This window comes from Aulonocara stuartgranti (assembly GCF_965226115.1).
Source record: "Aulonocara stuartgranti genome assembly, chromosome: 12".
Classification (NCBI taxonomy): domain Eukaryota; kingdom Metazoa; phylum Chordata; class Actinopteri; order Cichliformes; family Cichlidae; genus Aulonocara; species Aulonocara stuartgranti.
Genome location: NC_138948.1, coordinates 23,839,000 through 23,851,940, shown reverse-complemented (window position 1 = coordinate 23,851,940; position 12,941 = coordinate 23,839,000). Strand labels below are relative to the sequence as shown.

At 40.3% G+C, this 12,941-nt stretch overlaps 1 protein-coding gene across 4 annotated transcripts in view; it reads left to right on the top strand.

Moving 5' to 3' along the window:
* Positions 1-12,941, top strand: part of LOC309718246 (GDNF family receptor alpha-2-like) — a 67,212-nt gene that overhangs the window by 45,690 nt on the left and 8,581 nt on the right. For all 4 annotated transcript variants that reach the window (XM_082553309.1, XM_082553310.1, XM_082553308.1 and 1 more), the window contains exons 5-7: positions 5,954-6,066; positions 7,000-7,140; positions 11,854-11,996. In XM_082553309.1, the coding sequence (XP_082409435.1) occupies positions 5,954-6,066; positions 7,000-7,140; positions 11,854-11,996 (397 nt within the window). The remainder of the gene's footprint in view (positions 1-5,953; positions 6,067-6,999; positions 7,141-11,853; positions 11,997-12,941) is intronic.

The window sequence follows — 12,941 nt, the reverse complement described above, 5'->3', positions numbered from 1 at the left end:
GAATCCATATAAAAAGCCATTAGTTTTCTATTACTGCCAAGCTGGATGGACAGGCAGTCAGCGCTCAGCCGAATCACTGTGTTTAAAGTGTCAGGTTGGTTGAAAGAAGTCTACCTCTGTGGGGGCTCCCCCTGCCACTTCCCTGGGGGCTGAGTGGCTGAAATGACCATAAAACTCTGTTGAGCTAGACAGCCTGTAATTTCAGCAGTGAGAGGCGCTTTGCCGAGGTATAATGGAAAGCCCGTGGAAGCCATGAAATGCGCTGCATCCTGGTGTTGGAACACCATTGTCTGAACACTCAGGACACCTCTCTAAACTTTAAATTACTGTTTTTAAGCCATCATTGTCTGAAAGAGCTTTGCTTCTAAAAAGAAACACGGTGCTTGTTCAGTTTCTTTAATCTCCCGTGGTCTTTGCCATTCTTACAGAAATCTGACGTTCACATTCTGTATTAGTACAAAAGTAAAAGACCTTTTGCCCATAAGATACGGAAAAATGGCGCTTCGAAAGGTTGCTTTGTGTAGGCACAATAGAGTTGTTCTCTCTCCCCTCTGTCGTATCTTTTTTATCATCTGTACCATGGTTGTGGGTACAAGTGCCTTTTTCACTCTGAATGGAAATGGTTGAGAGGGGCCTTCGAGTGAGGAGGACAAGTGCTGAGAGGGGTTGCTTTGCATTTGTCTGTGTATGTTCTTTTTTTATTATGAAGGCTACTTATGTATTGTGTGTCGCTATTCGATAGTGCGCGTTTCTGTGTCTACACTCGTCTCTGTGGCGATGGCGGCGCGAGCATAGCGTGGTCAGTTTACTGAAGCGAGGTTTCACATGTGATGTTAGCAGCATGTCATGTCGAGAGGCTCTCTGGGGTGATTTGTAAGGAGGGTGGATGGAGATGGAGTAATGAAGTGTGTCTGAGTGGGGTTTGCTGCTGGAAGTCCAAGCGCCTTTTACACCACACTGGCTACATTTCTGCTATGATGACACAGACACACAAACAGACAGACAGACATGGGAAATTGTTATATCATTATCCCACATTTAATCTCAGCCAAATATGCTTCTCTCCTCTTTTGAAGACTAACATGATGGCATATTGGTTTTTAAATCACTGCAATAAAAGAAGACCTTTCTCTCTGATAGACTATGCTGTGTCCTTCACAGAAGACAATTTTTTCACAGAAGACTATGTTATTCACAAAAAATAAGATATTAAGTATCATTCCATCTTAGTTATTTCAGAAAAAGGTATAAAAATTATAAATATGTGATCAAATACCAATTCCACTCTAGAATATTTAAGTCTAGCAGTGTGTGAAGACAGAGCCATATGTATATTTTGTTTACATTAACATTGGCCCTTTGAAAACTATTGTGGTGAACAGTAGTTTGCACCATCAGCATATTGTTCTTGTTTTTTAAATGCATTGTATTCATGCATCCCTCGTGCATAAATACAATGCTATAAATGCATAACTCTAATTTTCTTACAGCGTAAGTACAGTATGTGTAACTATTCATAAATAATTTTAGAGTTTTGCTGTACAAAAGTCAAAATTCACATATCTTTTCATGCTTTTCTTTGAAGAAAACATGTCTAAGTTTATATTTTTGGAGGATTTTTATCTCAGACATTTTCAGGCAACTCAACAGGAAAAGACTTCATGTATTTTCCCTGAATGTAAATTTGAGGTAGCTTTATGGAGTCAAGAGGCAGTAAGAGGACAATGCTACTGGCACAAGTGGAGGTACATTTTTACATCTTGTCAGCAGTGGTTGGACAGCAAAACAATAGGAGGGGGAAAAAGGAGCCACAGGAATAAACAGTAATGTGTCTGTTATGGAGAGCTGTGTCGGTCGTGTATACAGTGGCAAAGCTGTTCTCAGGCAAATGAAAGACACACTGAAACTTGTCTGACTCCAGCATAGACATATGCAAATGAAGAAACAAGCAAAAGAAAAAAAAGAAAAAAGAAAATCTTCATCTGAACAACCTGAATAAAAAACTTTAACTAATAAACAACTCAACTTCTTTCTTTTTTTATGACAACTATGAGGAGATCATTGTGCGGTCCTGTTACTTGTTGGATCTTTCTGTGGACTTTAAATCTTCCTGTAGCATCTCTCTCTCTCTCTCTCTCTCTCTCTCTCTCTCTCTCTCTCTCTCTCTCCGTGTGTTGCCAAAATTCTTCTTTGGAGTTCTGCCGTGAGTGTCTATGTTTCGCAGGAAAATTGACAAGACACAGCTGGTGGATTTTTGACCTCTGATAGATGGTCTTGTCTCTCCAGATGGTCTCATGTCTTGCTGTTGCGGCTGTGTACTATCCTTTCTAAAATTCCAGGGTTTGAGCCTTCATTGATATGTTGAAACCAAGATACTTTTTCCAGACTGCTGATTTTGATTTCAGAGTTGATGTCTTGTGGATTGTTAGGTATGAGCTTGGCCTTTCCTTTTTCTGATACCCATACTAAGAGCTGAGGCTTCTTTACCAAGAGGTTCCACCAAGCTTGGGAGTTTTCTTTCTTTCCCTTCAAAGACATGAATATAAAAATGTGGGCTGGTGATTGTTCTTCCTCCAGTGTTAACTGTGCCTTCATGCTGTTTCAAGGCATCTTTCATAATTCTCCAGGTGTATGTTGGAGAGGGTGGTTGAGAGTAGATACTTGATGATATTCCGACTGTAGTACCAGCTGCCCATGCTGTCACTCAAGAGAATAAGGCTTATATGCTTGTCATACAGGTGTTTGCTGATTCAGACCAGGTTGACGTTATCCACAAGGCTGCATGCCACATCCCATCAAAGACCTTCTTGAAAAAGAGCCCGTAGTGGCTGTGGAGCAGAAGGAACAGCAGGTTACAGTGGGGCAAAAAAGTATTTAGTCAGCCACCGATTGTGCAAGTTCCCCCACTTAAAATGATGACAGAGGTCAGTAATTTGCACCAGAGGTACACTTCAACTGTGAGAGACAGAATGTGAAAAAAAAATCCATGAATCCACATGGTAGGATTTGTAAAGAATTTATTCGTAAATCAGGGTGGAAAATAAGTATTTGGTCACCTCAAACAAGGAAAATCTCTGGCTCTCACAGACCTGTAACGTCTCCTGTAAGAAGCTTTTCTGTCCCCCACTCGTTACCTGTATGGATGGCACCTGTTTGAACTCATCATCTGTATAAAAGACACCTGTCCACAGCCTCAAACAGTCAGACTCCAAACTCCGCCATGGCCAAGACCAAAGAGCTTTCGAAGGACACCAGGAAAAGTATTGTAGACCTGCACCAGACTGGGAAGAGTGAATCTACAATAGGCAAGCAGCTTGGTGTGAAAAAATCAACTGTGGGAGCAATCATCAGAAAATGGAAGACATACAAGACCACTGATAATCTCCCTCGATCTGGGGCTCCACGCAAGATCTCATCCCGTGGGGTCTAAATGATCATGAGAACGGTGAGCAAAGATCCCAGAACCACACGGGGGGACCTGGTGAATGACCTGCAGAGAGCTGGGACCAAAGTAACAAAGGTCACCATCAGTAACACACTACAACGGCAGGGAATCAAATCCCGCAGTGCCAGACGTGTTCCGCTGCTGAAGCCAGTGCATGTCCAGGCCCGTCTGAAGTTTGCGAGAGAGCACATGGATGATACGGCAGAGGATTGGGAGAATGTCATGTGGTCAGATGAAACCAAAGTAGAACTTTTTGGTATAGACTCAACTCGTTGTGTTTGGAGGAAGAAGAATACTGAGTTGCATCCCAAGAACACCATACCTACTGTGAAGCATGGGGGTGGAAACATCATGCTATGGGGCTGTTTTTCTGCCAAGGGGACAGGACGACTGATCCGTGTTAAGGACAGAATGAATGGGGCCATGTATCGTGAGATTTTGAGCCAAAACCTCCTTCCATCAGTGAGAACTTTGAAGATGAAACGAGGCTGGGTCTTCCAACATGACAATGATCCAAAACACACCGCCCGGGCAACAAAGGAGTGGCTCCGTAAGAAGCATTTGAAAGTCCTGGAGTGGCTTAGCCAGTCTCCAGACCTCAACCCCATAGAAAATCTGTGGCGGGAGTTGAAAGTCCGTGTTGCTCGGCGACAGCCCCAAAACATCACTGCTCTCGAGAAGATCTGCATGGAGGAATGGGCCAAAATACCAGCTACTGTGTGTGCAAACCTGGTAAAGACCTATAGTAAACGTTTGACCTCTGTTATTGCCAACAAAGGTTATGTTACAAAGTATTGAGTTGTATTTTTGTTATTGACCAAATACTTATTTTCCACCCTGATTTACGAATAAATTCTTTACAAATCCTACCATGTGGATTCATGGATTTTTTTTTTCACATTCTGTCTCTCACAGTTGAAGTGTACCTCTGGTGCAAATTACTGACCTCTGTCATCATTTTAAGTGGGGGAACTTGCACAATCGGTGGCTGACTAAATACTTTTTTGCCCCACTGTATATGCTGTTTGGAAGGTTGGTGGTTCGACCCTATGAGGAAGCACTTGGCGACAGTGGGAAGGAAAAAAACCCTTTTAACAGGAAGAAACCTGTGATAGAATCAGGCTTAGGCACAAGCAGCCAAGTGCCATGATGGGCGACAGGACCAAAGACACACTTTGGAAGAGGGCCCAGAGATTAAAAACAACTGATGATTAAATGCTTTGTTGTCTTTAAACTAAGAAATTATTAGCTTAGCTTAGCATTAGAATTGAGATAAAGTTTTTATTTCACCAAAATAATAATGAAACCCTTATCTAGAAATATATGTATGTTGTCTGAAAAAAATGCAAAAAGGGGCACATTCATGTGTGAGTCATCAGACATATAAAGCATCTAATACATATAAATGTGCATATAAATAAAGCATAGTCACTTTTTTCTGTTTCTTTTCTATATGAGGAAAAAGCGCTGTTAAGATAAAACCTCCAGGCGTTCTCATTGGTGTCTGAGTCCAAGTTCATTTCTTTATGTAATTCAAAATATGTCACAATTATGACAGTGATGTGCTTAAATATAATAAAACCCATAATATTTACTTTTGAAAGCCACCATGACATCTGACAATAAAAAAAAACAGAAGAATGAGCTGCTGGCAACCATTAAGTTCCTTAGAAGGGAGTGGTTATCAGGTAGTGCTGGGTCACTAGCCTATCAACCATTCAACAACCCAGATAGCATATTTCATCAATACTAAACCTATTCTTCTGTATATATGTGTGTTTTTGTGTGTTCACTAGGACAACACAGCCCAAGGTAAATTAAGGTACCTTTGAACTTAAGGCCGAAAAAAGTGGTCAGACCAGGTCAGAGGGAATGAGTCATGCACAACTCGGAAAGAAGCAAAGAGGAAAAAGAGAAATGCAGTATGGATTGTGATTAACATTGTGGGCAGCTGTGATGTGAACAGTACAGACAGCGCAACTTTACTCACGCTACTCCCAACTTAAGTAGGTTTTACTTAAGTGGATTAGCAATGCCACCCTGGGGGCCTTCACAGACTTAAAGCTCTTATCACAAACACACCGAAACAAAACATACTATTTTTATCAGTCTCCTTGGTTTGTGGGGAAAGTGAGTTCGGGAGATGGTTAAGAGATCCAGGATAAGCACAGAAGCTATGGCCAAAAGAGCCGTATCATATCTTTTCTCATCTTTATACAAAAGCACTACGACTGGGTCTCTGCTGAATATTACTAATAGCTCGTTGGTTATGAGGCATAAGTGTTTGATATTCATGACACCTGTTGTAGAGGCCTGGGAACAGATGTTGTATATACTTTCCCAGTTTGACGCTGGTCATAATTGGCAGCTGCTCTGTAGAAAAAACTGTGCCAAAAAAATTACGCCCAGCTTTTTGTATTTGTGTGTTTTCATCTTGTGCGTGGACTTTATGACTGAGCCTGTGCTTCTCATTCTTTGTCTGTGTTGTGCTTCATGTTTTTTGTGCAGGTCTAGGCTGGCTGATTACAAAGAGAACTGCGGGATGACTCCACACGCAGCGAGCACCTGTCCTAACCAAGACAATCACCAAGCCTGCTTGGCCTCCTTTGCAAGGCTCGTTGGTCAGTACATGGCTACGTTGTGAGAAGAAAATGACGGCAGTGAAATGTGTGGACACAGAAAGGCAGATTCAGAATGTCACTGTTTTTTTTCTACCTTTCACACACATAATGAAATAAAGAAAAATACTCCAAAAACATGAGACAGCGTGCCAGCAGTCCAGGCTGCTTTCATCATGAGGACCAGACAGCAGAGTTAAAACTGATATCTCCACCAGTACACTGGGCATTAGTTCACTACTAGAAGTAATTAGGGAGCAGAGGCACTGAGAGAGTTTTTATTTAATTAAAACACTTGATGAACATCTGTTTGCTTGCAATAAACGTTAAATAAACAATATGTACTGACTAGTAGATGCATATTTTTCAGTCTCAGCCAGCAGCAGCTAGGTAATGCTGTGGCAGTACCACAGAGCTTGCTAAAAAAATAAATCTAAAGGCAAATTTACACAAAAGGGCTTTTTCTGATGCTTAGTGGTTGCTGAAGTGTCCATATTTCAGTATCAGTCAGTGCTTCCCCACCATGTGTCATAAATCATGCAGTATGAAGTGATGATATTCCACGGTGGTTCCTGGATTTCTCTAGAAAATACGACACACAGAATGTACCAAACACTCATGACACCAGCTAAAAGCATTGACACATAGAAACATTTGGAAAGTAAAATGCTTTGGTACTATAGTGCTTTATTCAAACAGGGCACACACTTCCTAAAGCAACTACTTTGCAAAATATTTATAACATAATGGCCACTTTCCATTTAAAATAAAGCATAACACAATTGTTCACCTCCCTGTAAACTCCAACAATGCAGTGCAAACTCATACCTGTGACTAACACCTTGTTGTGCATTTTGTATGCAATTTGCTGTAAATGTAATCCATTATTGTCCATTAGTGACACATAACTGTATTTCTGTGTGGATGCCCTCGCAGGGACGGACGTGACTCCCAACTACGTGGACAGCAGCTTCTCCAACTGGACCATCTCCCCATGGTGCACCTGCAAGGGCAGCGGAAACCAAGAGGAGGAATGTCAGAACTTCCTGCGGTACTTCACCAATAACGCATGCCTAAGTAAGCCGTCACAACTCATGAATTCTCTGAAATATGTTTTGTAACTGATAGAGGCCAAACAGGCATGTATTATTGATAAAAAGTACGAGCCTGCGATGCGGAACTTTCTCTTTCAGCCACGTAAGAGAAGCGAGAGCTGTGAACTTCAGTCTTATGAAACTTTAATGGTTTCATGTCAGATTCTGGTTTTCAGTGTCATTGAGCTCTTCAGCGAAATAACTGTGGATGTGATGTTTTTAAAGTGTGGATGTTGGCGGCATGACTGAATGTGGAAATAACAAGAGATGTGGTTAGAGGGTGTGGGTAATAGATAGCTTTTAGACATCTGAAAATCAAAACGTCTGCATGAAATGAGGTGCTTGAAAATTTTTGCAAATCACTTTTATTTCAAAGAAGAAGAAAAAAGTATTTTGTGTATTTAATAATGAAATAAGGCTAGAAGGATTGCATGTAAATATTTGTCAATGAAGGATTAATGCATGGCTGGATGGACTTGAAATCATTATATAAAATTGTCTGTTAGAGAATTGAATACAACCTGCAGATATCCCTTTATCCACAGATTAAGTTGGAATTAAACGTTCTTAGTTTCTCAGATGCAAGTAATTTCTTATCATTTCTCATCCCTCCTTTGGGCAAGATCTGCCCAGACTTTAATACAAAAGAAACCATTTGCATGTCATTTTCACATTCAATCTAAGAGAGTTAAAGGGCTTAGGGGAGAAAAATGTCATGAAAAGGAACAGACTAGCGCAAATGGAATAATAGGGAGAGCTAAAATACATATCATCTGTATATCTAATGCATAACATACAGGGTGCAGCGTGACAGAAGGGTTTCTTCAAATATCTTTATGCTTTTTCACTGAAAAGTAAAATATAGCAAGTTCCATCCTTGCTATGGTGTAGCGAGCAATGTCATCAGTACTACAAGACACCATTGCCTTTACCATGTTCTATTGTGTGGATAATGCTTTCAGACCATTTCAATAGATTGCTGGGTTACCGTTTTAGCTGAGTGTGCAGGATGAGGGATGAGGCTGGGAGCTGAGGAGGCGTCTCGAAAAATAACACAAAATGCAGCATCTCCTCTTTGCAGTCGAGGGGAACAGGCGATAAACTTCAACACACCGGGAGGTAGATATACACAAAGTCACAGTGCAGGAAGATGCATATTCAACCCCCTTAATCTGAAAGACATTTAAATAAAATTTCATTCAAGCAAAACAACATAACCATGGCAACTGCAGCATTAGTAAACAAAAATAAAAGTTAAATTTTTTTAAAAAGTTAAAGAACAAAAAGGGAAGGTGTGATGCAAAATTTGGTAATACATGTAAGGAAAAAGAAGAAGTTAAAAAGTAAAACTTCAATTCAATCACCAAGGTCAGTATTTAATATTAATATGATTGGTCTCTGATGTTTTCTCTCACATTATTTTAACCATTTCTAATTGTGCAGTAGCTTTAATGCCACCACTTCTTGCAGCATGTAGCATTTGATTAGCAGTGGCAAAAGCCGCTGCTGTGGCCACAAGTGTTAATTACAGATTCTGGTACATTCAATTCTTTTTGCCCCTACTGGCTATCAATAGGTGATTTTACTGTGTACAAAAACAATTTAGTGTTATTGGTGCTGAATAAATACAGCTGCTTGCATACTAATTGCAGCAGGATGGAAACCCTTCCACAGTGTATATAACCCTGAGTTGGACAAGGAGAGGAAAAAATGGATGGGTGGATATTTGTATGGATGTCTTTCCATTAAAATTTCTAGGTAGTAGCTAAACATCCTTCAAACTGATGAGTTGACAACTTCAGAAACAGCTGAACATCAAGCAAGTGCAACAAATCCAGAGACAGCAGCTGTGATTTGACCTTAATATACTCCACTTCTGCTGAACAATGGTTTTTAATTAGAGAGAAATACTTGAGTCCAACTTCTCAGATTTTCCCAGACCGCGAGTCTCAGTCTGCTTGGAACATCTGCGCAGAAACGCTGTGTCTGGCAAGTTGTTAGTGAGCCAAGTTTTGGTCAGAACAAGGCAGAAAGTCCAAACGTTACTCTTTCTTTTTGTACACTCAGTCTTATCCAGATATCTAATTTAAAGTTGGCCAGAAAAGGGAGGAATCACAGACCCGAATGTGGTAGAGTTTTGGTTAATTAGCAGACTGGCCTGCTCGCTCCTCTTTAACTTCAATGCACACCACTTCTGTTGAAAGAGCTTGCTCTAGCTAAGCATCTTGGCAACACTCTTTTTCTAGGAAACCACTTACTCTGCTCATATGTTGCCAGGACATGTGTTGGGGTAAAATTAGTGACCAAGACAAATCTGAAGCTGTTATTTAAAGGTAAAAAAACTTTAATTATAACAATAATATGTCACTATATAGACTCTTCTTTTATCTTTGCCATGTATGCAAACTAGATTTATATCTGTTTACATCTTGAGCTAATTGTATTGCATCTTCATTACCAATTTAATTATGTAATTAAATTCTTACAGCTTTAACTGTGCTGTAGATCATGAGAAAATATTTAGTGTAAACCTTTAGATCTGCAGCAGAGTTCATTTTGATACCTCATCCATCACAGCATACTTCAAGTGAAATCAGAAAAACATGCTTTAGATGGTTCATTTACTGTCCTTGAACTGTTCCCAATTTTTCCTTACAAGCTCCAGCAAAAACAATGGTCCAACAGAAGACTAGATTAGAATTCCGATTTGTATAAAATATATGGGAGGCCAACAAAGAACATTCCAGCTTAGAGGTATTATGACAGTCAGACCCTGACTCCCCCTTCCCCTTCCCCTGTCTCTGCTTCTCTTGTTCTCTCCTTCCTTCTCATTTCATCTATCCCTGCAGGTGCGACAATACAGGCTGTGCCCAGGGGTTAAAGGAAAGCTTAATATGAGCCGTTAAAAAATGGAATTGCTGTTGGCAATGAGCTTAATCACTCAGTGGAACATTTGGGTGCAGTAAAACATCCTGGGTGGAGGCCCCCCAGCCAACTAGTTTGATCTATGACTTTATTCACCCATTTCACATCTTTGAGGGGGATTGCTAACCATAGCTGACCCTGACAAACAGATGCTTAACATTACAGGTCTTAGCAGCACTCCACTAGCTCTTGACTGCTAGCATTGACATTGTTAAGCCTCGCCAGTGAACTCGATTTTTCTCTGAACCACTCTCCTGCTTTCTAGCAGAAGCCCAAATTGTCAGTGTCGACCAGCATAAAAAAATATGAAGTGTGCTCTTCTGTGTGTTTTGTGTGCAAGTGAATGTGCATATGTGTACCTCTGTGAGTGTCTTTGCTGTTCAAATACTTGTGTGTGCGTGTGTCTGTGTGTAGGCGGACCAACAAATGTGACAGACAAATTTATGTGGCCAAGCACCGGTAGTACTAGGGACTGTGTAGTCATCTGATTATGCATGTGCATTCCACAACTATCTTATTTGTCCTTTGTGTGGTGGTGTGGAAATGCCATTTCTCCTTTGTTTGGGAATGTTTTGAATTTGATCAGTCACATAAATCTATTCAAAGTCATCTCTGCATGCTGACCTTATAATGGAGGTGGTTGCCAAGCAATTACATGCCTTGCCTTCTCTCTGGCTGAACAAAGAGAAACAAGCCTTGTGTTTTAAACGGATGAGCGGTGAAAAGGTACTCAGCGCCTATTTTTACCATATCTAGCTGGAAAGCTGACTGAACAGGGATTTATCACATTTCTACAGAGACACACACATGCACTTAGACACAAAATTAAACACATGTGTACAGCACATCTGCAGGCGCTGATATGCTAGGGCTCGTATTTATTCACATGCTGTCCTCTGTTTGAACTAGTTGATTTCCCTCTTTTAAAAGATTGTATTGCTTTTCATGCTAACAAACAAATTAGGACTCATCTTTGCAAGCGTGGTCATTTTAGCGCTATTTAGTCAGCTCGTAGCAGTTTGAGAATGGCTGTTGCATTGTAAGAGAGTTTTTTGTAATATGCATGAATCCAACATAAAGCAAAGTTGGTTGTATTTGATAAATATAATCTGTTGTGTCGCCGCAGGATTCGCTTGTAAAGGATCATAGAAAACGCAGATTAATTCGTGATCCAGTTCTTTCGTGACTTGCTCCTAATCGAAATGCTGTCACACTGCAAGACGATCATCTGTGATAGATCACAACATCTGTGTAAATGGAAACTTTAAAAAAAATGCTCAAAAAGGCAAAAAGGAAAATGTATTTATTGACTTCATTTATAATGCATGAAATACAATTAATTAGCTCTCAGATGCTTGGCACAACTGTATCAATAATGTATCGTTAGAGGAAGTGATTCAATTTATTGCCTTATCAATATTTTGTGCCGCCGCTAATAAATAGCATAAATATGCGAGGCAGTCAAAAAGGAAGGCATAACTTACAAAATAAAACATAAGGCAGTGCTTAGTAATGACAGACAAAACTCGGATAGCAATTTGTGATTAGTTTGGCATATTTCTCTGAAGCTTACTGACAAAGCAAAAAGACTGGCTCTCTGTGCTCTTTCTGCTCCATCCTTCCTCAGTCTCACTCAGCCTTGCCTCATTCCTTTAGTTGCCAAAGATTGGGCAGGGTACCAAAAAGTTGACTTAGAGCTGTCTGTCTGCTAGCTGGCTTCTTGTTGGGATGGCAGTCAAACCCAAATGACTTTATGTCTCTGTTCCTGCAGGAAATGCCATTCAGGCCTTTGGTTATGGGATAGACAACACACAGAACAAAAGTGGGCCTGTCCCAGGCCCCTCAGCGACACCGAAGCCAGACCCTGTATCGACACAGGAGATCTCAGAAAATCTCCCAGTGACTATCCCAAAGGTAAAAGGTTCTCAATGTTTCATTACATGGGATGTTTTACATGTAGATGTTAAATGTGATGGCAAAATGTAATTTAGAGTTGTTATTTACTGCCTGTTTGGCAATTGGGTATGCTCTGCAGTTTGAAGGCTACTAATATGAAGCTTCTGTGTATGTTCAATAAGCAAGATCTGTAATCACTCATGTGCTTGCTTTCCCAGGGGTTCGACTGCTAGTCTATTCTTTACATTGCTCCCACTTTCCCACGCTGCCAGACTCAGTACTGTTCATTACAATCCATATTACAGTCATTACTGTAGACCAATAATCTTCTTGCCTGCCTTCTTTGAGCCAATCAGCCTCCACTCTGCATGCATTAAAACTCACTGCAATGTGCCTGATCATGCAACAGCTAACAATCATGTTTTGTTTTGTTTGTTTGTTTTTTTATTCTGTACCCTGTCACAGTAAGATCGCTGTTTTTTGGGGGAAGTTCTGTGCTAAATCTTATCAATGCTGGGGTTCCTTTCTGCCATGATGGCTCATCTTATCAGCAAATAGATCTCAAGAAATCATATTCAATTCTTTCAAATGCTCTCTCCTCATTGAACTTAGTTAATCGTGACACATTTAGGTCAACTCACTGTAAAAGTTAAATAGATGTGGATGTTGCTTTATTTTGTTTTTTGTCACATCAAAAATATACATTTTCATCTCTTTCCTGCTACTTCTCTGCATACATTTGATAAAATGGACCAACTGCAAGGAGAATCACAAAAATACTCCTCCGCTCTCTCTTTTGTACAGTGGCAAAATAATAAGACTCAACGTGCTGCACCGTTCACATTCGCATCACATACAATCTCTATGCTTGTTAAAGCAATTGGCACATCAAAACAGACGCTTTATGATAACACAGTTTATGCTACACACCCAAGATGATGACATGTGGTTGAAATATTATAT